The sequence below is a fragment of the Rattus rattus genome, chromosome 3 (assembly GCF_011064425.1).
Source record: "Rattus rattus isolate New Zealand chromosome 3, Rrattus_CSIRO_v1, whole genome shotgun sequence".
Lineage (NCBI taxonomy): Eukaryota > Metazoa > Chordata > Mammalia > Rodentia > Muridae > Rattus > Rattus rattus.
Window position 1 is genome coordinate 193595927 of NC_046156.1, and position 21977 is coordinate 193617903.

The window sequence follows — 21977 nt, forward strand, 5'->3', positions numbered from 1 at the left end:
CATACTCTCTTAGTGCTGATAACATGGATTAAGTTAATAATTTAGTGAACTTAAATGCTGTAGTAATGATTACAAACTCGCCCAGATGGTGTTTTGGAATGACCAAAATACAGGTGACACTTGCAGATTCTGTGTGAATTTGTTCATTTAGTAGAAGGTTTTGAAACCCCCAGATCACTGTCTGCAGCGGACACTCTAGAGCAACAGTGAGCCTGCGTCCCATGATGTGCGTATTTCCAGGTGAAGCCAAGTGTCTTCTGCCCTGTTTCAGTACTCATTTTGCAGACAAGTGTGAGTGTAGTCTGTTTAGTGCCATATTCTTTGGAATTCTGTTTTTGTGTGTAATTTGCTCTTTAGGTAATTCCCTACACACAATGCTTTTTCTTTTTCTTAAAACTTAATTAATTTGAAAATGTAGAAAAGTTTCATTGGTTGTTTCGTTGGCCATGTATTCAGCGTTGATGAATCAACATATATTACCCGAGGGACCATCACACGGAAAGAGACATAAGGAAGTTCTGTACTGAGTGCTTGCTGGACATATTGTAATGATGGGCTCCCAGGAACCTAACCTTACTTCTTTCCAAGGCATTGGCCCAGTGTTTAATAATGCTGTTTATGGTAATCACAGAATATAACTACACTGAACATGGAAAAGTGCTGTTCATTTTTAGTATTTGTTAAATACCCAGGCAATTAAAAAATGTTATCTTAAAACCTAATGCTCAGATACATGTAGCTTAGAGCAGAAGGCCCCTTTCTCCCTCCTTTCATGTTGAATTGATCTACTGGTGACAAGATTAGAGAGCAGCGCTTTGGACACCGATGAAAACTTCCTCATTAAAGTCCACTTTTGTTTTTGTAGCTTGGCGTTTCACTTAGCAGTTTGGGAGCCATACCGGCAGCAGCACTGGACCCAAACATCACAGCACTTGGAGAGATACCACAGCCACCACTTATGGGAAATGTGGATCCTTCCAAAATTGACGAGATTAGGAGAACAGTTTATGTTGGAAATTTGAATTCACAGGTAACTAAGAAGAAGCTGGGTGGTAGTAGCTGCTTTTTCTTTAAAATTCTGTTGATAAAATATTATTTACTTGTTTATAAATTTTATTATTATTAGCACATCTTATATAATGGGTTTCATGTTCTCACATGTATTTTAATTATATTCATTTCCCCCTCTTGCTCCCTGTGGCCCCTCCCCTTCCTGTATTCCCTGTTCTCCCCGCAGCTAGCCCTCTTCGCCTTTCATGTCTTTCTTGGGAAGTTTAATGGGGACTGGATATCAGGAGCATAGGCATGAGTTATTGACAGGAGCATGGGGACCTTGCCAGTTACCTCATCATTAAAGAAAATGCACCTCCTTCCCCCCTGCAAGCATAACTGCTTTACTTACCTGACTTAAAAAGGGAAAATACTATATTAAAATGTCACTCTGCTTCCTCAGACAACGACAGCTGACCAACTACTTGAATTTTTTAAACAAGTTGGAGAAGTGAAGTTTGTTCGGATGGCGGGTGATGAGACTCAGCCAACTCGGTTTGCTTTTGTGGAATTTGCAGACCAAAATTCTGTACCAAGGGCCCTTGCTTTTAATGGAGTTATGTTTGGAGACAGGCCGCTGAAGTAAGAAATCTTCAACAAAGAAACTCTAATGACTTAGAAAAAGTTGTAAAATGTTTGATTTAATTAAGACTTTTAAACAAATAGTACTTGGCAGTTTGTGGAAAGGAAGACTGTGCTAAGTATAAGTGAAGTATACTGTAACCTTAAGACCTCCTCTTCCTTTTTTTACTATGTAGTTGACTGTTAATTGTTTGCATATGATACATAGTGGCTTTAGGCTTGTAGTTTCTGTGTAGTTCTATAAGTCAGGCTTGTTTTGTGATGGTTGCAGATAAGGGCAGCTTAACTTGTGATTGAACTGCAGAATTCTTTATAATAAGAACTTGGGTAAATTCCAAATCCTAGGAAGAAAATAGAGTTAAGTATTTAGAAGTGTTTTAATCAGACATTGTGAATTTATCTGCTCATAGCCATCCTTGTTTGCAAAAAATTTATTGCACACTTCAGATACTCAAGTCCAGAAATCGTAATTTATGCAGATTATTAAGGCGAATGAGTTTCGTATGTGGATCTCTTAATTAACAGTTTTGGATTTTACTCTTAAATGATCAGTCACTATTGTTATTGGGTGCTCAGTCTTCTCTGTGGAATGTAAGATAGACACAGCAGGTGTGTCTGTGTTGCAGAAGCTACTTTGCCTAATAAGGGAGGGAGGTTTACCAGATGTACTTCACTGCTGACTCAGACATGGGACAGTGCTGAAAAAATGGCCATGTGGTCTGCGTCCTCCTCATCCTGCTCGGGTATGCAGGATATTAGCATAATCTAGTTAAGAGTAGAAGTGTCCACTTTAATCCTGATTACCATCACTGTCGTTTTTCCTAAGGTGTGTGCAAAGGCACTTGTCAACTTGTAGCAGTCTGTTGAGTTGTTGAAGAAGTAAGCTAGACCAGTTTTTCTTGCTTTTTATTTGTTTAGCAAAAAATTGTAGTAGGTAGAGGTAAAAGATTGATCATCACTTTCTAAGGTTACTTTTGGCTATTCTGTATTTAGCTATTTTTATTTTCCTATGTGCTGTTGAGATATCCTCAGATTTATAAACATGTATATCATACTAACATTTAATTGTTTCATGTTTTATAAACTATGGTGTGTGTTTGTGATATACTAATATTTTTAATTTAGAATAAATCACTCCAACAATGCAATAGTAAAACCTCCTGAGATGACACCTCAGGCTGCAGCTAAGGAGTTAGAAGAAGTAATGAAGCGAGTGCGGGAGGCTCAGTCATTTATCTCAGCAGCCATTGAACCAGGTAAGGCCACAGTGTTGTTGTATAGGACATAGTCTAAAGACCATAGGTTCTAAGAAGTGCAAGGAATTTTAGGATTACACTGCTCAGTTCCTTCTTTGTACAAATCAGAAGACTGAAACTCAAGACATAGTAAGTGGCTTACTCAGAACAACTCAGCACGAACTATCTTTGCCCTGCTACTGAGCAGACGCACGTTAGCCTCAGTCAGCGAGCGTCCTCTATGGAAACAAGTCAGTGCTGAGGTTGGTTTGCTGAACGCAGTCTGAATGTTTCTGTGAGGCTAAGAAGGACAGAATAAATGTTTAAAATGTTAAATGTAAGCAGGTTGCCTTTCCCTCAAAGTTTTAATTTTAAGACAAGAGAAAGGGCATCTAATTTAGAAAAACCAGATATTCAGTTTTGCTAGACTAAAGGAAAACGTACTCAAATTTTTGTGTTGCTAAATACTTTAAACTCCACTCTGAATTGTCTATGTGATTTATCTTTCATTAGATTTCCTAAATTAATACTTGAAATTTAGGTTCGGTTCTAACAAAATAAATGCAGGAAGGTCTTAGCCTCACTGTCCTAGGAATTGCAGACATGTTTTAATCTTACGTTATGGCAGCAACAGAATACTACGAACAGCTGTTTATAATCATCTGGTTTATATGTACTGCTGCAGGGTGGCTGCACTCAACGAGTTTATGCAATGACTTTCTTGGATGTTTCTGAAGGATAATTGCACAGGAGGAGGATGTACAGAGAGTAGGCCCCTTGCACTATATGTGGTATATTCCACTTGTGCCTAATTATTAACTGGGATCTTTAATTGTTCTGAGCTTACGCTGCAAAGTGGTTTTTTCCTCCCAGAGTCTGGAAAGAGCAATGAAAGGAAAGGCGGTCGATCTCGTTCCCACACTCGCTCAAAGTCCAGGTCTAGCTCAAAATCCCATTCTAGAAGGAAGAGATCGCAGTCAAAGCACAGGTGAGACTCTGCTGTCTGCTCAATGCTCTCTCAGTTCTGTATTTCACATAGTTAAGGTGTCAGAGTGTCACAACTCAGAAATGTCAGTAGTGTGTGCTTACCTGGTGATTGTTAACAACTGCAGCTCTGATGGAAACATCATAGCTAAGGGCCACACCAGTGCTGCCCAGCCTGATGCTTGCTCTCTGTGTGCTCAGAAGAAAGCATTTTTTCTAATTGTTAATTTTTAATATTCTTCATAATCTTTAGTTTTAGAAAGGTTTTCTATTTGCATGCGTTTTTTATACTTGAATTTTTTTCCAAACTAGCCTTTTCCACATAAGTAACAGAGTGTTTGATTCTGTCCCGAGGGAAGCTGACGGTCCTTAGGCTGCACGTCTCCTTGGGCCGCCCTCTGGCCCAAGCACCAGTGCTGTCTTCAAGTTGTTTTTGTCTTATTTTTATCATAATTTCAGCATTTTAATTTTTTCTTTTCTATGTAATTGCTTTGTGTTTGGTGCAAAGGATACTTCAGAGTGTAAATTGCAGCATGTCCTGATTTCATTGCAAGTTCCTTGAGAAATCATGCCTGAAGTGTAGTGAGTCCTTGTTGCATGCTGACTTATGATGTCTTGAGAGAATGGCACAGATAACGTGCATGCATGTTTGGGGGGGGGGTCGTCTAAAGGAGGAGGCCTCAAGGGAAGCCCACATGAACCATCAGTCTACTTTTTCTGTGCTGATCAAGAAGATTCTAAGATGAGATAGGGAAATAGAGAAGTTTTCTTTGACTTTTGTAAATTGTACTTCTAGCCCCATTTAATGGTGTGGTCCATACAAGGTTTACAAAATCTTTTTTGGGAACTTTGGTGTCTCTAAGCTCTTAGTTTGGCAAGCTCAAAATCAGGTTCCTCAAGTTTAAGCCAGTATGGTATACATAGTAAATACCAAATCAGCCAGACCTACATAGCAAAACATTGTCTCAAAATCACCCAGAAGGTAAGTGCAGTAGGAACCAAAGTTAGAGCAGAAAGTAGAACAGATAGAGCAGTTTGGAGATGGGCGATGGGTGGGTGGATGGGTGGGTGGGTAGGTGGGTGGGTGATGGGTAGGTGGGTGGGTGATGGGTGGGTGGGTGGGTGATGGGTGGGTAGGGTGGGTGATGGGTGGGTGGGTGGGTGATGGGTGGGTGGATTGATTGCCACACGTTGACAGGATAATGAAGATCAGAGAAGTAGGAGAGTGCCCAAGAGTGATAAAGACTGGTTTCTTGAATCTTGGTTTGAGGACAGCTAAGCTCTTAGTTGAGAAAAACTAAAACTTATCCACTAACATTGGTTTCTTTGATAATATGTGAAACTTTGCATGCCTTTAAAAATTAGGGCAATAACTGAGTTATCTGCTTTACTGTCCACTTTAAAGGCTTTGAGTTTATGTAGTTTTCTTCCTCTAAGAGTTTAGTTGTCCTCTAAGAGGTTTAAATGAAGTTTGTCAGTTCGTACTTTTAGTATTTTCATATAGATGTCTCTGAGCTAAAATTAGAAATTATTGGCTCTTGGCTGCATGTACACACAAGTATACATGGTCAGAATGCTTTACACATGCATATTGAAATACACGTAAGCTAGCAATGAGAAAATGAGTTCTCACTGAAATAGAGGCATGGACAGTTTTCACTGAAGACATGAGACTTGAGGGTTTTGACCTGAAAGAAGTTTTTACATTTTCCCCTGTCCCCAGCTGACTTAGGGCAGTGTAGATTATAATGTCACCTGTTCCTAGGCAGAAAACTATTCCCATGAAAGTTTAAAAAAATCGTTGTTCTAAAAGTTGAGTTCCAGTCAATTCTGAGGGAGCAGAAGACATTGGATAATGGGTGCCAAAATCCATATAGTAAACAGAAAAGTTCTCACCTGCTACAACACATAGGATGCTTATAGTTTGTAGCAATTTATCATATGAGAACTAGAAGGAGTTCAAAATCTGCTGTTAATAAAGAAATATCACATGCTTAAGGAGAAGGGTGTTGGGTCACACTGACTTTGACCACTACACTGTGTGTACATGTGTGCAGTTATCAATCACACTGTACCCCATAAGTAGATACACTTGCTATGTGTGTTCATTAAAAAGGGAATGGTGATGTGTCCACCATCCCTCTTCCTACTTTCCCATCTCCTTTGCTGGGAACAGGGAGAAAGGAGTGACTGTCCTTGGCTATGATTTGAGGAGCGTATTTCTGCTTTGCCCAGATTGTGCGGTTTGTTTTATTTATAGCGTTAGTGTTGGGAAAGAAGGGCAGTTCTGTGATTATTGTATTTTAGGTTACATACACTTGCTAGTTCAGATTAGGAACTGTATGAAATGGTGAATGGAAACAATGTATAATTAAGCAGTGATACAGTGTGACAGTAAGTTGCTAGTTCGGATTAGGAACTGTGTAAAATGGTGAATGGAAACGATGTATAATTGAGCTGTGATACAGTGTGACAGTAAGTTGCTATTTGTTATTTAATTTGAAAATAATTTTTAGACAGTTTAAAATGAGCTATACATGAACAAATTTTGGATAAGTGAAAATGCACTTACTAGTAAGATGCAATTAGGCATCTGGCCTCAAAGCCCACCTCAGACTTGTTTTTAAAATCTTTTTTTTTTTTTGTAGGATTTGTTCTAATTTATTTTATTAAACCATGACTATCAGTGGGGCTGGTGAGGTAGCTCAGCAGGTAAAGATTATTTCCACCAAGCCTGGAACTTATATCCAATCCTTGGGACCCACGGGCTAGAAGGAAAAACCCACCCTACAAGTTGTTGTCAGACCTTCACATGTGCTTGGCACTCACATTGCACTCACTAAATAAGTAATATAATTAAACCAAAACCACAACCATAACTTCGAATTTTGTGTATATAAAATATACTGGGGGGCTGGAGAGATGGCTCAGTAGTTAAGAGCACTGACTGCTCTTCCAGAGGTCCTGAGTTTAAATCCTAACAACCACGTGGTGGCTCACAGCCATCTGTAATGAGATCTGATGCCCTCTTCTGGTGTCTGAAGACAGCTACAGTGTATATAATAAATAAATCTTTAAAAAGTAAAAATAAAAATGGAAAGCTTAGTGCTCGCTTCGGCAGCACATATACTAAAAATGGAAAGCTTACCTGTCCCTGGCTTCTTTGGAAGAAAGATGAAAGTTTACCTGTACGCTAATTTAAATATTTACGCTGTGCCAGGGACCATAAGGCACTTTGCAAACATCATCTGCTTGAGTCCTCATGATAACCTTGGGAACTGTAGGTGGGATTCAGACTGCAGAGGAATATTGATGTCTAGTACAAAACAGAGACTTAGCCAGAACTCAGTCACTGTGGCAAAGGTGCCTTTTGGATCCACACTGTCAAACTCACCGCTTCCGTATTTGAGTCATGTACATGCGTTCTGCTATACTTTAAAGAAAATTGGTCCTTTTGTTTTACTGTAGTGTTGGGGTCAGATCCAGGGCATTGTATCTTCTACAGACTTCCATTGAACTATACTGACAGCCCTGTTTTACATTTTAGTAAATCGTGCCTAGGATATTTTATTATGAAAAAAATAACACTAAAAATATACCCAGTTATTTCAGTGGGGCCTCCTCAGAATTGAAGTAACATGTTATGTTTTTCTGGGGGGATAATAGAGTATTAAAGGTTTCTTTTAATGGTTGATTAAAGTTAGACGTATAAGATGAAGATAGCACATTAGACATTCAAATCCCAGATACCTCATGCGTCATCTGTTGTACTGTCACTGTCATCAGTGCTATCCATCCTTCCACAGATACTCTATTAAAGTTCTTATGAATGTGATCTTTGACAGCTTTATTACTTTCTTTCTCATATTTGTTGCAACAAACAGTGCATGGACACTTACAGAATTTGTTGAAGTATGTACCTGCTCCCCTCAGGATGAATCACAGCTAGCTTACATGGAAGCCAGGAATTAGAGACAATCTGTGATGTGAAAACCTGGGCCAAGGGAAAAGTCTACAGGCTTGAGGCATGTGATGTTCTGACGAAAAGGAAAGCTATCGCTGACAATACTATCCCAGAAAGACAGAGAAAATAACTATTAATTATTTTTGTTTTGTTTTCTACACACTATAATGTAGCTGGTAAATTTTCCAGTAATTTAATTTTGCTATTATAATGAAAACATTAGAGAAGGTTCATTTAAAATATTAATAAATAGGATGGTTTTCTAAATGATCTTATTTGATTTTAAGAATTCTTAGATTTTGGGGTTGAAATTCTAAGAATAAGTTTTGATATCTTTATGATTTATTTTTCTTTAGGAGTAGATCCCATAACAGGTCACGTTCAAGACAGAAAGATAGACGTAGATCCAAGAGCCCACATAAGAAACGCTCTAAGTCTAGGGAGAGGCGGAAGTCAAGGAGCCGGTCGCGGTCACGGTGAGTTCTGGAGCAGTCACAGAGAGTTTAAACTTTATCACTGTTTTCACTCGTGAGCTTGTGGTTCAGGTTTATTAGAACTAGAGCTTTCTGCTGCCTTACCCTCTACGGTGAATTGCCCCTGACGCAAACATGACCAGTGTGGTTCAGCTCAGCCCAATTGCTCCCCTTAGCACCTCCGTCAGCCACACACCCGAGTCACACCAACCTCTCATGTCTGTAGACAGTGCAGAGGATTTTTTTTTTTTGGTAATTGTGCAGAAAGAGAGGTCTTTTCTTTTTGAGAGAGAATTATTTTAGCCAAATATTTGTTTGTTTGTTTTAAGGGACAAGAGAAAAGATACCCGGGAAAAGGTGAAGGAAAGAGTGAAGGAGAGAGAAAGGGAAAAGGAAAAGGAAAGGGAAAAGGAGCGTGAAAAAGACAAGGAACGGGGTAAAAACAAAGATAAAGACCGCGAGAAGGAAAAGGACCATGAAAAGGAGCGAGACAAAGAAAAGGAGAAGGAACAAGATAAAGACAAGGAACGGGAAAAAGACAGATCCAAAGAGGCAGATGAAAAACGGAAGAAGGAGAAGAAGTCTAGAACACCGCCCCGAAGCTACAATTCCTCAAGACGATCCCGCAGTGCCAGCAGGTTTGGTGATACATAACTTCTGTGTGTGCGTGCAGGTGCACATGCTTGTGGGTGCTAGTGTGTGGTCATAGAGTGACGTTGGATGTGGTTCATTGGCCAAGGCACAATAGGCTAGGCTGATTGGCCAGTTAGCCCTGGGGATCTGCTTGTCTATGCCTCTCCAGTACTGGCATTAAAGATGCATGCTACCAAGTCTGTTTCCGTTAATCATGTGTTGTGCTTTTCCACATGGGTTCTGGAGGCAGAACTCGGGCCTCATGCTTGCATGGCAAACACTTTACTGGCTGAGCTATCACTGCACCTTGCTTAGACTTTAGCCAAGAGTGACTGATGTGCATTTTGAACTGAGGAGGAGAGACTACTCTATGCAAGCATAGTGGTTAGTAACATTTACCCTGAATTTCCAAGTGAGCTTTTCTCCAGCAGAGGGGTTACTTCATCATTGACTTCCGGACGGAATAGTTGGACACTTAGCTGTCTTTCATAATGCAGTATTTAAATCTGGTTAATTATTACTTACTATTTTTCTTAGAGAAAGGCATATGATGGGGAAAATGTTTTTAAAACACCTATGTAAAAATTCTTGTGTGATAGTTGACTTCTGAGACTTTGTTGTCTCTCTGAAGTGGTGTGGTAAATCCTAGCATGTTACATGATTTCCAAAGTCATAGTGTGATTCTTGTCTGTCAACTAAGTTAACTTTAACTTGCATTATGCTTTATGTATGATGTTTAAGTAGTATTCTCCTGTGTTAGGTTGAAATATTAGACCTTTTCCTCTTAGGACTATTTTTCCACTTACTAACACACTGCCACCAGGTGGCAGCATGTTGCTATAGTAACAGCTACAAAAAAAAAATCAGAATCTTTCTCAAGGTTGTTTAAACCCTTTATTCCCTATTCCAGATGATACTATGATAATGAGTTAAGCCTAGTCTTTTAAAAAACATTTAAAAATAAATGTTTCAATAAATTTTAAAGTTGGTTTTTCATTGCATACGAGTTGATAAATGAGATACTTCAAAGTTTGAAAAAGTTTGAAAATTGACTTTACAGCTTGTTTTCACATTGGCCTATTAAAAGATAATAAAAGCTCATTGCAGTGCTCATTGAGTGCTGCTTTAACAGGCCAAACCTACTTCAAGTTGACTCGAATCCCTCACCTCATTTACTCCTTCCAGCAAGGTTGTGAGACTGCTAGACTGTGGTAGCTAAAACTGGCTCAGAACCATGAAGTTGAAAACAGGAACACTGGTCACAACAGGCTCAACACAGAAACACTGAAACACTTAAACACCTTTGCCGTGGGTATCAGCCTAACTTGTGACCGCACCTAATTGCAAATGATTCTGTTGGTCATGTTGTGGGTACCGTCATGTTATCGTGCCATCCAGACACTCTGCTTCACAGCATCAGATGACTTATTTGAATTATTTTTCATTAGTAACATAAGCTTATTTTTCCAGTGACTGAAATGTTGGCTTTCTTCCATTGTGCGCTCATGGTTGCGCTCGCTCTCTCTCTCTCTCTCTCTCTCTCTCTCTCTCTCTCTCTCTCTCTCTCTCTCTCAAGCTCTCTACCCCACCCCCTTTCTCAAAATTGCTGGCTTGCCTGCTCGTTTACCGTCTCTTGCTCTGCTCGTGCTCTCATGAGCACAGGGTTTTTATGTAGCTCTCAATATGTAGACCTAGCTGGTCTCAAACTTAGAACGATCATGTGACTCTCCTAAATGCTTGGATTAAAGGTGTGCACCACAATGCCTGGCTCCTTTTATGTTTGAGGGAATTAAAAGGTTCAAATTCAATCCTGAAATATTCTTAAACTCTGGGACCTAGAGATCAGATGAGCTGGGAAGAGTTAGTTAGTGAGTGACTGTGTGTGCCTTGATTGAGAGTTCTGTCAGGAGTAACACCAGTGTTGAGCAGCAGCTACAGTTTGTTATGCTGTAGTAGGTCCCTCCTTTCTAGTGTTCTGATTTGCTCGTTGAGTGGGAAGCATTCTAACTGCTCAAATAAAATCTACTTTATGCTTTTATTTTCAACATTGTCTCCTAATCTGAATTTTCAAAGAAAGATTTGATACTTAAAAAAATGTCTAATGCTTAAAAAATTACTGTTACGAAAGGGAAGGAAAGGCAGAGCGCGTTACTCAGTGCTGTTCTACCATGCATGAGTAGAGTTTGATTTCTCCAATAGCCTGTTTCTGCTCCCCACAAGGAAATAGAGTCCTTACCCATTGAGCACCTGCTGGGTGCCAGGCCCTGTTCCTGGCATGTTCGTTACTGGTGTTAGCCTCTAGCCCCAACACAAGCCAGGAAGGCTGGAGTTAGTGGCTTTGGGTTTTCTTTGTTTTATGAAGTAAAACAAAAAGCAATAGTAAGGAGAACTTGAATTTTAGCAGATTAATATTTGGGTTGTGTGGTCAGTGGTCCTGGGAGCTGCTGCCCCTCTTGTATGTGCAGTGTGTGCATGTGTGTTTGTATGGACTGCGACTAGAGGTCAGTCTCTGTCTTCCTGTCATTCTCCACCTGAGTGTTAGGAGACAAGGTCTCACTGAACCTGAAACTCATTGACTGCACAGGCTGGCTAGCAAGGCTCCCAGGTTCTCTTGTTCCTGCCTCCTGGTGCAGGACTTCAGGTGTGTGCCACTGCCCGGCCATTTCCATGGCTATGTGGGCAGCAGGTCCTTTATCCACTGAGCAGTCGCTCCCAGCCATTATCAGAGCTTCTTGTGTAAGACTGGCTATACTTATCATTTGAGAAATAGGACTTCATACCTTATCCCTTGAGTTGTGGATGTGATGAATTCATTGATTCTAAGTCACTCTTAAATATCATGTAGTTTAGAATATGTATCATCCATTAATGTCAGTTTTTTCTTTTTACTAATTATTTCTTTATCTAAATTTCAGATTTTAACTACTTGTATACATTTGTGCATTAATTTTAAATGACTGGAACAACGGTAATGATAGCAAGCTAGAGGGGAAAGAAGTTTCTTAATAAGTTACTTAAATGCTTTTCATTATTCTGACACATCTAAGCCTTAGCAAGATAACTTACTTATCCTACAATTTTGCCAGACTTTGTTACTTTGTTAGAAAATCTTTGCAGTGATGCAAGAGGCACCAGAAGTACAATGGTGGGAAAATTTTTTTTCTAAGGTAGAAGATACTTGAGTCTGAACCAGCCTTGATATTTTCTCCATTTGAAAAGTTGTTCTAGTGAAACCCATCACTTTGTATACTAACTTGAAGAATTAAAAAGAATTTAAAGTATGTCAAATGAAAAGGAGGTTGTCCTCTATTTTCTCCTGAAACTTTAGATGATGGTTTGTCAGCGATAAATGTATGGTTCATAATTTGATCTACACTAAATCAGGTAATAAAACATGCTTTTAAAAAGAGTTTAATGGGCCCTTAAGGGAGTAAGGGAGTGGCTCAGGGGCAAAGCACTGTCTGTCCTGTGGGAGGGCCTGGATTTGATCTCCAGGACCCCTTTAACCCTCTCCCAATAAAAATAAAAATAAAAATAAAAATAAGCTAGGCTGGTAGTACAAGCCTACAGTCTCCAGACAATCAAACTTTACAGTTTGGATTGCCCTTAATTTCAGTTGCTGGTTTTAGAAAGTGATTTTGTTTGTCTTTTAGGGAAAGGCGGAGGAGGAGAAGCAGGAGTTCTTCTAGATCGCCAAGAACATCAAAGACCATAAAAAGAAAGTCTTCTAGGTCTCCGTCTCCCAGGGGGTAAGTGGATGCACCTAGTAAACGTAAAGAGGGAGCGGAAAGTAAGAGTTTATTCTTCAACCTATTTTTAAAGGCAGATATATGGGTATTCTTCAGAATACAGATTAATTTTTAAACCATCAGCTTCCACCTGTGTGCTCATCCACTCCGCGTCCATATAGGAACTGAGCATTGCACCCGCCCCGCTCCCTCCTCCCCCTTTGTGTAGTCACAAATGGAAGTGTATAATTGTTTCCTTGGATTAAAAAGTAGAATGAAACAGGTGGGGGTCCTGCCTTTTGCCATTCTTGACTCTAAGAAGTGAAGAAGTGTGTCTGCAGTGCTGAGGGAATCCATTCCCTTTTATGCCGCTGGGACTTTGGTTTTGTGACAGTGCTGTTTCCTTCTGCCTTCTTCCCATGCACTGTTTATGCCAGCTTTTGTCTGCTCCTTTTTATAAAATTACGTATCTGTGTGGTCAGTGACTGCCCAGGTCTCATCAGTGTTTACAGCAGGAGACCAGACTACCCCTGTGGTGATAAACTATTATGTCTGTTCATCTATTTTTGTTCTTTAAATTTATTATTATTGTGTGTATGTGTGTGGATGGGCATGGAGGGGTGTGTACGCTCTCCAGCATGTGTGTGGAGGTTAAAGGCTGTCTTTTTGAAATTAGTTCTCTCCTACTTTCATGTGGGATCCAGAAATCGAACTTCTGGTTCAGGTCACATGGTACATGCTGTTTCTCTGAGCCATTAGTCAACCCTTTCATGTATTTTGAGGTCATTTTTGTATCAGCTTAGAGGTAGGATTCCAACTTCATTAATTGGCATTTGGATTTTTAAGTTTTCTCAGCACCACTGTTGAAAATAGCCATTTTATCACTGAATGATCATCTTGATACCTACCTTGGAAGTCATTTGACCTGGTATGCAAGAGTTTATTCTAGGCTGTTCCACAGGCCTACATGTTTGTCCTGAGACAATACCATGTTTTCAGTTGTTGTTGTTGGTAGTCATTTTGAAATCAGAAATTGTGAGTCACTTAACCAAGTTTTTTTCTTTTACTTTTAAGAATATTTATATATTTATTTATTGTGTGTGCACCTGAATGTATGTATGTTCACAGTGTGTATACAGGAGCCTGTGGAGGTGAGGAGAAGGTGTCAGATTCCCTGCAACTGGAGGTTTTTGAGCTGCTGTGGCACTGGAAAGCAGACCAGAATCTTCTGGAAGTGCATTGAGTGCTCTTAACAGCTGTACCATCTCCAGCCTCCGCTATGTGGAGAGCCTAGACGGTGTTGTACAGGTTTTAGGACATCTTTCCGTGTATCTGCTGCCGGTGTTAATGGTGTTGTAGGGATTGCATTGAGTCTGTGTGTGCTGTGGCTGGCATTCTTTCCGGCCTTCAGTCTTGCCGAGTGTGCCTTCTGTCCGAGCGTTCATTGCTGGGCTGGACCAGTTAGTTTATGGATTGGTGGTCTGTTTTTGTTACCTTTAGTTAAATTGATTGTATTTTGTTTAAAATGTTATTTTATTTGTAATTTTATGTTTGTGTGCGGGTTTGTGCATGTGAGCATAATGCCTGCAGAGGCCGGAAGAGGCAGGGGAATTGTAGACAGTTGTGGCCTGCCTGATGTGGTACTGGGAGCTGAACTTCAGTCTTCTAGGCGCTCACTGCTGAGCTCCTCCCCGGTCCTCGTAGTCTACTCTCTGTGACCTCCTTTGTATCACTCCTTTGATTTTAAGCCATATATACAGACATATAGCTTTGTTTTGAGGCACTTGAGAGGGTTTTTGGTTTCTTGTTTGTTTTGCTTTGTGTTGTAAAGTTTCTTGCAAACAAATTTACAATTTTTTGTTTTGTTTTATATATTTAGAGTTGTAGGTGTGGCTAGAAACTTTTTGACCTAGAAGTCACCCATACTTACTTCTAGTCTGAAGTAATTTCATTTGACAATAGCTTGGGTCTCTGAGCCGATCTGGTTGGTCTCTGTTGTTTAGAATGGTGTGTGCGTCCTGTTTTGTCACCTCGCCAAGTGATTAGACGGCTGTTCCCAGACTTCTTAGAAGACACCATTTCCCCCAGGGACCTGAAATAGTACCTTGATGCAACAAGTTTTCATTTGTTTTGGGGTCTGCTTCATAGTTGTCCTCATTATTTCCATTAATCTTGGATCTACTTTTAAAGCTGCTCATAAGAGGGAACTGCTCACATTTCCCTGTTAGAGCCATCTTGGCCGGATCAGGAGCAGTTATGATTTTCAAATGATACGCACGATTTCTCCTACAATCTTAGGGGTTTGCGACTTTTTATTTATTTGTTTGTTTATTTATTTATTTTTCAGTAGTGTATTTCTTGTGTTTTAGGTTTGGCTTTGACTTGTTGGTTCCTGTTTCTAACAGTAGATGGGGCGGGCACGGGGTGTAATAAGTTACTTGAAGTTCCAGCGCTTACTGTAGCTGTTCTCCTGCTTCTGATTCTGTTTGGTTTTCTTTGTTCTCTTTTATTCTCTGTTAACAGTCATGTAAGTCTCAGAGATCACTCGCGTCATTCTGGTTGATGTCAACTACGCCATCTTACCGTCTCCTTATTCCCTCTCAAATGTTCATACGCTAAGTTGAGTAGGTGCTTATGGAAACATACAATAGTACATGGTATATTCAAAGAATTATGAGAAGAAAAAAGTCTGTAGGAGTTAGGGATTCAGTGGAAGAGTTTCCGTTACTAGAAAACAAAATGTCTGTTTAGGTGCAGCATTTTCCTTCATACTTTTTGCTATGTGGTTGGGCAAATCTGTGTATAAGGAGCTAACATGATTTAGGCTGACTGCAGTTGGTTTTATCTCGTCCTTCTCTCAGTACGTAAGTCTGTCTTGAGCATTTAAAGGGAGTGACTGACAGTACCAAGTTGTATCTTAAAGGAACATGTAGTGGCTGCTGCTAGAATCCCTTAACCCTGAATGAAGCCAAGGGTGGACTGGAGGACCTGGCTGTTACCTTCCAGTCAAGTTCACTAGCACGCTTATTTGCATTGTGTGCTTTACATAGGATTTCTGTCAAGAGTAGAGAGAGGAGGTCTTCACATTCTGAACGATAATGCTTTCATTTTCAATATAGCCGGAATAAGAAAGAGAAAAAGAGAGAGAAAGAACGGGACCACATCAGTGACAGGAGAGAAAGAGAGCGTTCCACCTCCACAAAAAAGAGTTCTAGTGACCGAGACGGGAAGGAGAAGGTGGAGAAGACTAACACACCAGTTAAGGTAAGCCACTCAGTCAGGCCTGTGGGAGAGAGGAGCCACCAGTGCAGCTCCCGACCCCCTCCCCGTGCACTATTGCTGTCCTTACGTACGGCCTTTTGAAGAGAGGAGAACCAATGAAAACTAAGCAGCTTCATTCCTTGTTCTGGAGAATCAGTAAATTACATTCAAGGAGAAAATTGTAGAAAACCTCTGGGGGCAAATGTATTTGATATTCTCAGCATACGTTTGAGCGAAACTGGTGAGGCTTTGTTGTCATTGGTTTTGAAGTGTATACCTAAATTGGGTTTGATGTATAATAATAATTGAAGCCAAATTTCCTGATACAGAATTGAGAACTAAAGTCCCTAATTAAGCTTTTTCTTGAAGTACTTGGGAATTATGCCAGTTTACTCTTTGCTGTCTTGTCATGTGTAATTCTCTTTGGGAATCAGATGCTGGAACTTTGATACTGATGGGGTTTGTTCTCATCAGTGACATCATGGCAGTATTTATTGAGCATGAATTCTGTCTTAGCCATTCTCTGTCCTCCTCTGATCCTGCCTTGGCTTGAGGGCAGAATTTGGCTGCTTTTCCAGGCGTTTCTAGGGGGAGAGTGAATTGTGTTTGTACCTCACGTTCACTTACCTCTTGTAGTGCATTGGGAGGCTGCCCGGCTTTTTTTTTTTCTTTGTTTTTTTGTTTTGTTTTATTTTCCAAGGCTGATTTTGAAGAGCTAGGATTTCTGTTTACCTGTTGTATTTCGATTTCGTTACCATGAGTTGCTCATCTTTTGTGGGGACTAACACACAAAGGAGGGGGTGATACGTGTGCTTGCGTCTTTTTTTTTTCTGGAGCTGGGGACCCAGGGCCTTGGGCTTGCTAGGCAAGCGCTCTGCCTCTGAGCTAAACCCCCAACCTTGCATCTTTTGCATGCGAATCGTAAACGTGTACTTGATGGTTTGTGCAGGAGAAGGAACACAGTAAAGAGGCAGATTCAACTGTGAGCACCGATGCGGATGAGAAGGACGCTGCCAGGACTGAGGAGGAAAGTAAAGCACAGCACAATGGGAATTGCCAGCCCCACGAAGAGCGCCTGTGCAGCACGGCCGACGCTGTGTAGGCCGCCCGCTCTGTCTCCTCCACGGCGGGCTTGACCCAGAGCTTTCAGTTCCAAACAAGGTGTAAACGGAGAAGGAACGCTACCCATGTATGGTAGCCAAAGCTTTCCCAGCTTTGAGGTGACATTGCGGACATCTTGTACTGAGCATGGACATCATGAAATACCAGATGCTACCCAAACTGACCATCTTCTGAAGTCTCCATTTCCATGGTGGCGGCCACGCTTGTCATGTGGTGGGTGCATCAGTGTTTGCCAGAAAAGCAGAGATCCAGAGGGAAGTTCTCCACGGAGATGAGCAGTGGAGGCTCTTAAAAATAATGCTAGTTACTCAATTTTGTATTGTTTTACTTTTTTTTAAAAAAAAAATTTCAATATATACAGTTTGATGATGTGCTTGAAATTTGTGCAAATATACATACACTCTTGTAAAGTGCAAAGTATGTAAGACGTTTTAACATTTACTTCACAGGGGTTACAGTGATTGTGGTAAATCCTCACCATTGGGTTTTCTTTTGCTCACTGTTTTGGATATCAGTTTTTCTTTAAAACGGTTTTACAGGTTAACATTGCTTAAGTAAGTGATAAAAACCACTGACAATGCATGCTACTGTTCTTCAGAAGAGCAGCTGTGTCGAATACTAACGACGTATTCAGTGTTTAGAATCATCGTCTGCCATAAAAGAAACATTTCTTCTTAACTTCCTTAACATTTCCAAGCTCATGAGTAATACTGCAGCGTGTCTTGTCAGCTGTAGGCGGCAAAATGCCCTTATCAAAAGGAAACAGCTTTCAGAGATGGGCGATGGGAGCACAAGCTGAAGCTCTAGTGCCTTCTGCGGTGTGCGCTCTGCTGTTTTCTAGGGTTTTATATGTGCTAGTCATTCTTAATCCATATGGAATCTAGATGGCTGTATTCTAGTCATACCCATTGGGAAGGGTGCAAGTGCTGTGTCAGAAGCACTTCTTAATTCAGATAAGAAAAGGAAGCCCTGTTTACAAGATGTGTGCAAGTTCAAACAACAATGGAGTTTGGGGACCACCAGTTCTATACTGTGATGATTAAACAGGAGACATGCTCTTACATGACCAGAGGAAACCTGTGAGTTGATTTCATTGGATGATAGCCTTAATTACCTTGCAGTCATTTTCTCTAATGATGCAGAAATTGTACTTAAAGAAAGGACTAGGAGCCTATGGAGAGGTAACTCTGTGTTTAATGATATGCTGAGTGTGAGAGACGAGGCCATCCGTCAGTCTGAGGCCCACCTTTTTGAGAAGGTGTGCAAATAGTAAAACGACATCTGTGTTAATGTTTTCCCCAAAACTATACATTCTAGTTACTGCACTGTTCATCATTGCTCATTTCCAGAACAACAGAATCCTGCTTTTAATTTGCAAAGGTTATTTGAAAATCAAGTGTAATTATTTTAACAGAACCTAATACAATCAAATACTCAGTTGCCTTACCTCATGAAGTTACTTTCCCAGCTTTCAAAAGCCAAGTAGCACTTTAGTTCCTTGGTTTCAACTTGAGTCTTTTTCACATTAATAGTGTGGAAACTATAATCTGAAGACTAGAAAGGCCCTTTCTGCAAATCATAAAGCCTGGTTCGATTATGAAGCTGCTTAATCATCTTCAGGTGTTCAGAATTAGCGTGTATGTGTGTGTTTGCTTTTTTTTGTCACTGTGTACATTAAACTTTTGGAAAATGCTTTACTATGTAAAGTATAGATGGCCATTTTAATCACTTAGCCACATACGGTTGGCTGGTAAACAGCTTATTCTGATACAGAAAACCTTGGACACCTGTGGAGAGATTGTGAAGGAGTGTCTCACTTCAACCGCTGTCTTATTTATGAAATGTAAGTAGAGTAGAGCAAATGTTGGAATCTTTGTTATTTTTTAGTACCATTTCTCTAATAAAGTTGAGTATTTTAGCGGAAAGAGTCTTCAGTTATCTCCGCTCCGGCTTTGTTTGCCATGTGGAGTGTGCCGACAAAGCCTGTGCGGCAAGCCTCTGCAGTGTGTCTGAAACAGCCCTCTCCTTTCCTCTCGGGACGGCTGGCAAGATGCTTTCGGGGTGGAAATTCACACTTAATTCCTACTGCTGATACCTTTCATTCAGATATTTATTTTGTTCAAATAATCATTAATGTAGAAAACGGTTTTTAACTCGGAATGAGCAGGGATACAAGAGAAAGTGAAGTCAGACGCTGTGGCTTTGGCCTGGCAGGTGCGTGGGAGTGAGGCCCTCGGGGAGGCAGGCACAGGCACAGGCACACCTGGTCTGTTCTGAGTCCTTTACTGTTTTTCACCTGAGGTCGATGCTGTCAGGAGAACCGGGGTGAGACCAGAACTCTCCCACTGACAGCCAAGTGTGGTCGGTCTCCTCTTTAGACAGAGGATGCTCTCTGTCACACTGTGGATAGCTTCTGTGTGCACACTGAGCAGCACAAACCTGGTGGCTTTACAGCTAAGGACCGAAGGGGGTTTTTAATGAACTCCCAGTGACTGTTGCTGTAGTTGCTGTGTCCATCGTAATCGTTAGCTAGGACTAAAGACACTATCCAGCCTGTGAGCTTCTCCATGGTTAGAACTCAGTGTCTAATATGTATTTATCTTTATGTCAGAGACTTAAATTTTGATATACTCAATTACAAATTTTAAGAAAAGTTTACAATCAAGATGGTTTATTTATTTTTTGGTCAAGAAAAAATTAAGATACTAGTATTGTCATCTTTTTGTGCTTTCATTTTAAAATTCAGAAAAGATCCAACCTTTTATCTAGACCCGTCTTAACCTATGGAATTATTTAAACTGAAGGGCAGTGAAGCTCACCGTCAGACTCTAACGTAGCTTCAGTTACAGTGCATCACAGATAGAGTAGAATTTCAGTCAGTTGAGTCAGCAGCTAGAGTCAGTGTTTGGGGGATGCACTGAATCACAGGGCGCCTTTGAGCCCTGGAGAAGAGGGCTTGATTGAGTGGGCTATAAACTGAGCCACGACTCTTCACTGTGTGTGCTTCCCAAATGAAGGCTTCCTCATGTTTATTTGCTAAAAGGCACTTAATTAAGTTATTTTCAAATTCCCGTATTTAATGCTCTTCAAAGGGCTTTATTTCTACTTCTGGAAGCAGAAATCTAATAAAAATGTAACAGAATGACCTTGTAAAATAAAACTCATTTCCTCCTTAATTTGTAGGTCAGCCTTCGAATTCCTTTTGTCTTTCACTTTCTCTTAAATGATTTCACCTGGAGACCGAGTGATAACTCAAAGGCTAACGCTGCTTACATACACCTTCTGGTCCATAATCAGGTTCAGTTTAGTAACAAAGCTGTTTACATTCCAGGCTAAAACATGCTTATAGTTTCTAGAATTGGTTTGTTTATATATTTCCTTTATTTTCTTTTTCCTTGCTGCTAAGGATGGGACCCAGGGCTTCACACCTGACAGTGCTCTATCACTGGATTGCAGCCCAACTCAGAACAGTGTATTTTAAAAGTAGGTTTTTAATCTTGCCTGATGTTTAAGTTTGTGGGCAGCTAACATTTTAATTTGGAGAATTGCCAGTTTGGGAGAGATGACATTTAAATTCCAGGGTCAAAATGGAATAGTGGTCTCTCTTCTTGATTATTATTATTTATTTTTTTTGTCATTCCTGTCTATGTAAGTTCAGATTCATCAAACTCATACCGAGAGAGTTGTAGAATTCTACAAGTAAATGGTACCCAGTAGGCAACACATTATTGGGGAAGAGCCCAGGGAACTTACTTCCATACAAGATTAAGTATACTAGGTGGCTGTGTAGGTCGATTTTGTAGCTTGATAGAACGGTACTGTAAATCATCAGAAGGAGCGTGAATGCAGGCGTAACGACACTGCCTGGTGTGAGTCTGAGTAACTCTTACGTGGTGTTCGTGAAGAGGAACCGCTATTATGTTGCTATATTTTTAATAAAGTGAAACTCTTGAAATCCTTCCACTGTCGAGTGAGTAGTAATTTCACCCTCTGAGACATATTTGCATATTCTAGTTTGTTTCCATAACTGAAATGTGGTTTTCTCCTCCAGGCTTCAGAAGTGGCCACCCAGACAGACTTTTGTGTGTTGGGCAATTCTATCATGGGTGTTAGAGGCTTTCCAACCCTTGGTGACGCTCTAAGTGGCAGCTGCTGTGAGTCCACTTTGTTCATGACATCAGCCTCCCGGAGACTTCTGTGTAGTGACTGATAGATAATTGCCACCGTGTCTGAACATCAAGCGAAATGCTTTCTCTGATTTATTTTTGAGAAGTACAGTTCTCTGTAAGGTCAGTGTGTTGTCTATTTAGGGAGGCCACTGAAGTCAGATGAAGCAGTTAGCCAAAACAAGGTCCTTAAAAACAAATTAACTAAGGCTGGTGAGATAGTTCAGCAGGTGAAGGCATGTGCCAAGGAGCCCAGCGACCTGGGTTTGGTCACCAGGACCTATGTGGTAGGAGAGAACTGACTCGCAAAAGTCGTTCTCTAATCTTGTGTACCGTGGTGTGCAGGCAAGCAGTTGACTTAGGATTTCGTCTGACCTTGTGGCTTGTCTGGCCCCCTGTCATGATTGAGGCCCCTGTCTTAGCTTCCCTCTCAGATAAAGCTAGCCAATTTGATTTTCCAAAGAGTTGTGCTGCGTATGCTGGGCTGGAGAGGCTGCCTAGGAAGCTGGCTGGCTGATAGCCTAGAGAGGCTGCAGTATGCAGCCCTTTCACATGCCTCCGTACAGGGATTCCAGGTTGGAGCAGACACTTCTGACAGTAGGTCCGTGTTTAACAATAACAGTATGTCCACTGGAGGTGGTGAGTGGGGTCAGTTACATAGGCAGGCAGGCAGCCATACCCTACCTTCCTTTCCAGAGCTCCAGCCTGCAGCTACTTGATACAAAGAACTCACTGAATATTAGTTATAATACTAGATAGTTTACTAGTGTCATAAGCTG

The 21977-nt window shown here is 40.7% G+C and overlaps 1 protein-coding gene across 4 annotated transcripts in view; it reads left to right on the forward strand.

Annotated features, from left to right (window-relative positions):
• Positions 1-20995, forward strand: part of Srek1 (splicing regulatory glutamic acid and lysine rich protein 1) — a 35439-nt gene extending 14444 nt beyond the window's left edge. For 3 of the 4 annotated variants that reach the window (XM_032898962.1, XM_032898961.1, XM_032898964.1), the window contains 9 exons: positions 866-1030; positions 1454-1632; positions 2758-2888; positions 3741-3855; positions 8172-8291; positions 8618-8926; positions 12575-12670; positions 15769-15913; positions 16860-20995. In XM_032898962.1, the coding sequence (XP_032754853.1) occupies positions 866-1030; positions 1454-1632; positions 2758-2888; positions 3741-3855; positions 8172-8291; positions 8618-8926; positions 12575-12670; positions 15769-15913; positions 16860-17012 (1413 nt within the window). In that variant the 3' untranslated portion in view covers positions 17013-20995. Of the gene's footprint in view, positions 1-865; positions 1031-1453; positions 1633-2757; positions 2889-3740; positions 3856-8171; positions 8292-8617; positions 8927-12574; positions 12675-15768; positions 15914-16859 lie in introns of those variants that run through there. The other variant, XM_032898963.1, reaches the window with a different exon arrangement.
• The last annotated feature ends 982 nt before the right edge of the window (positions 20996-21977 follow it).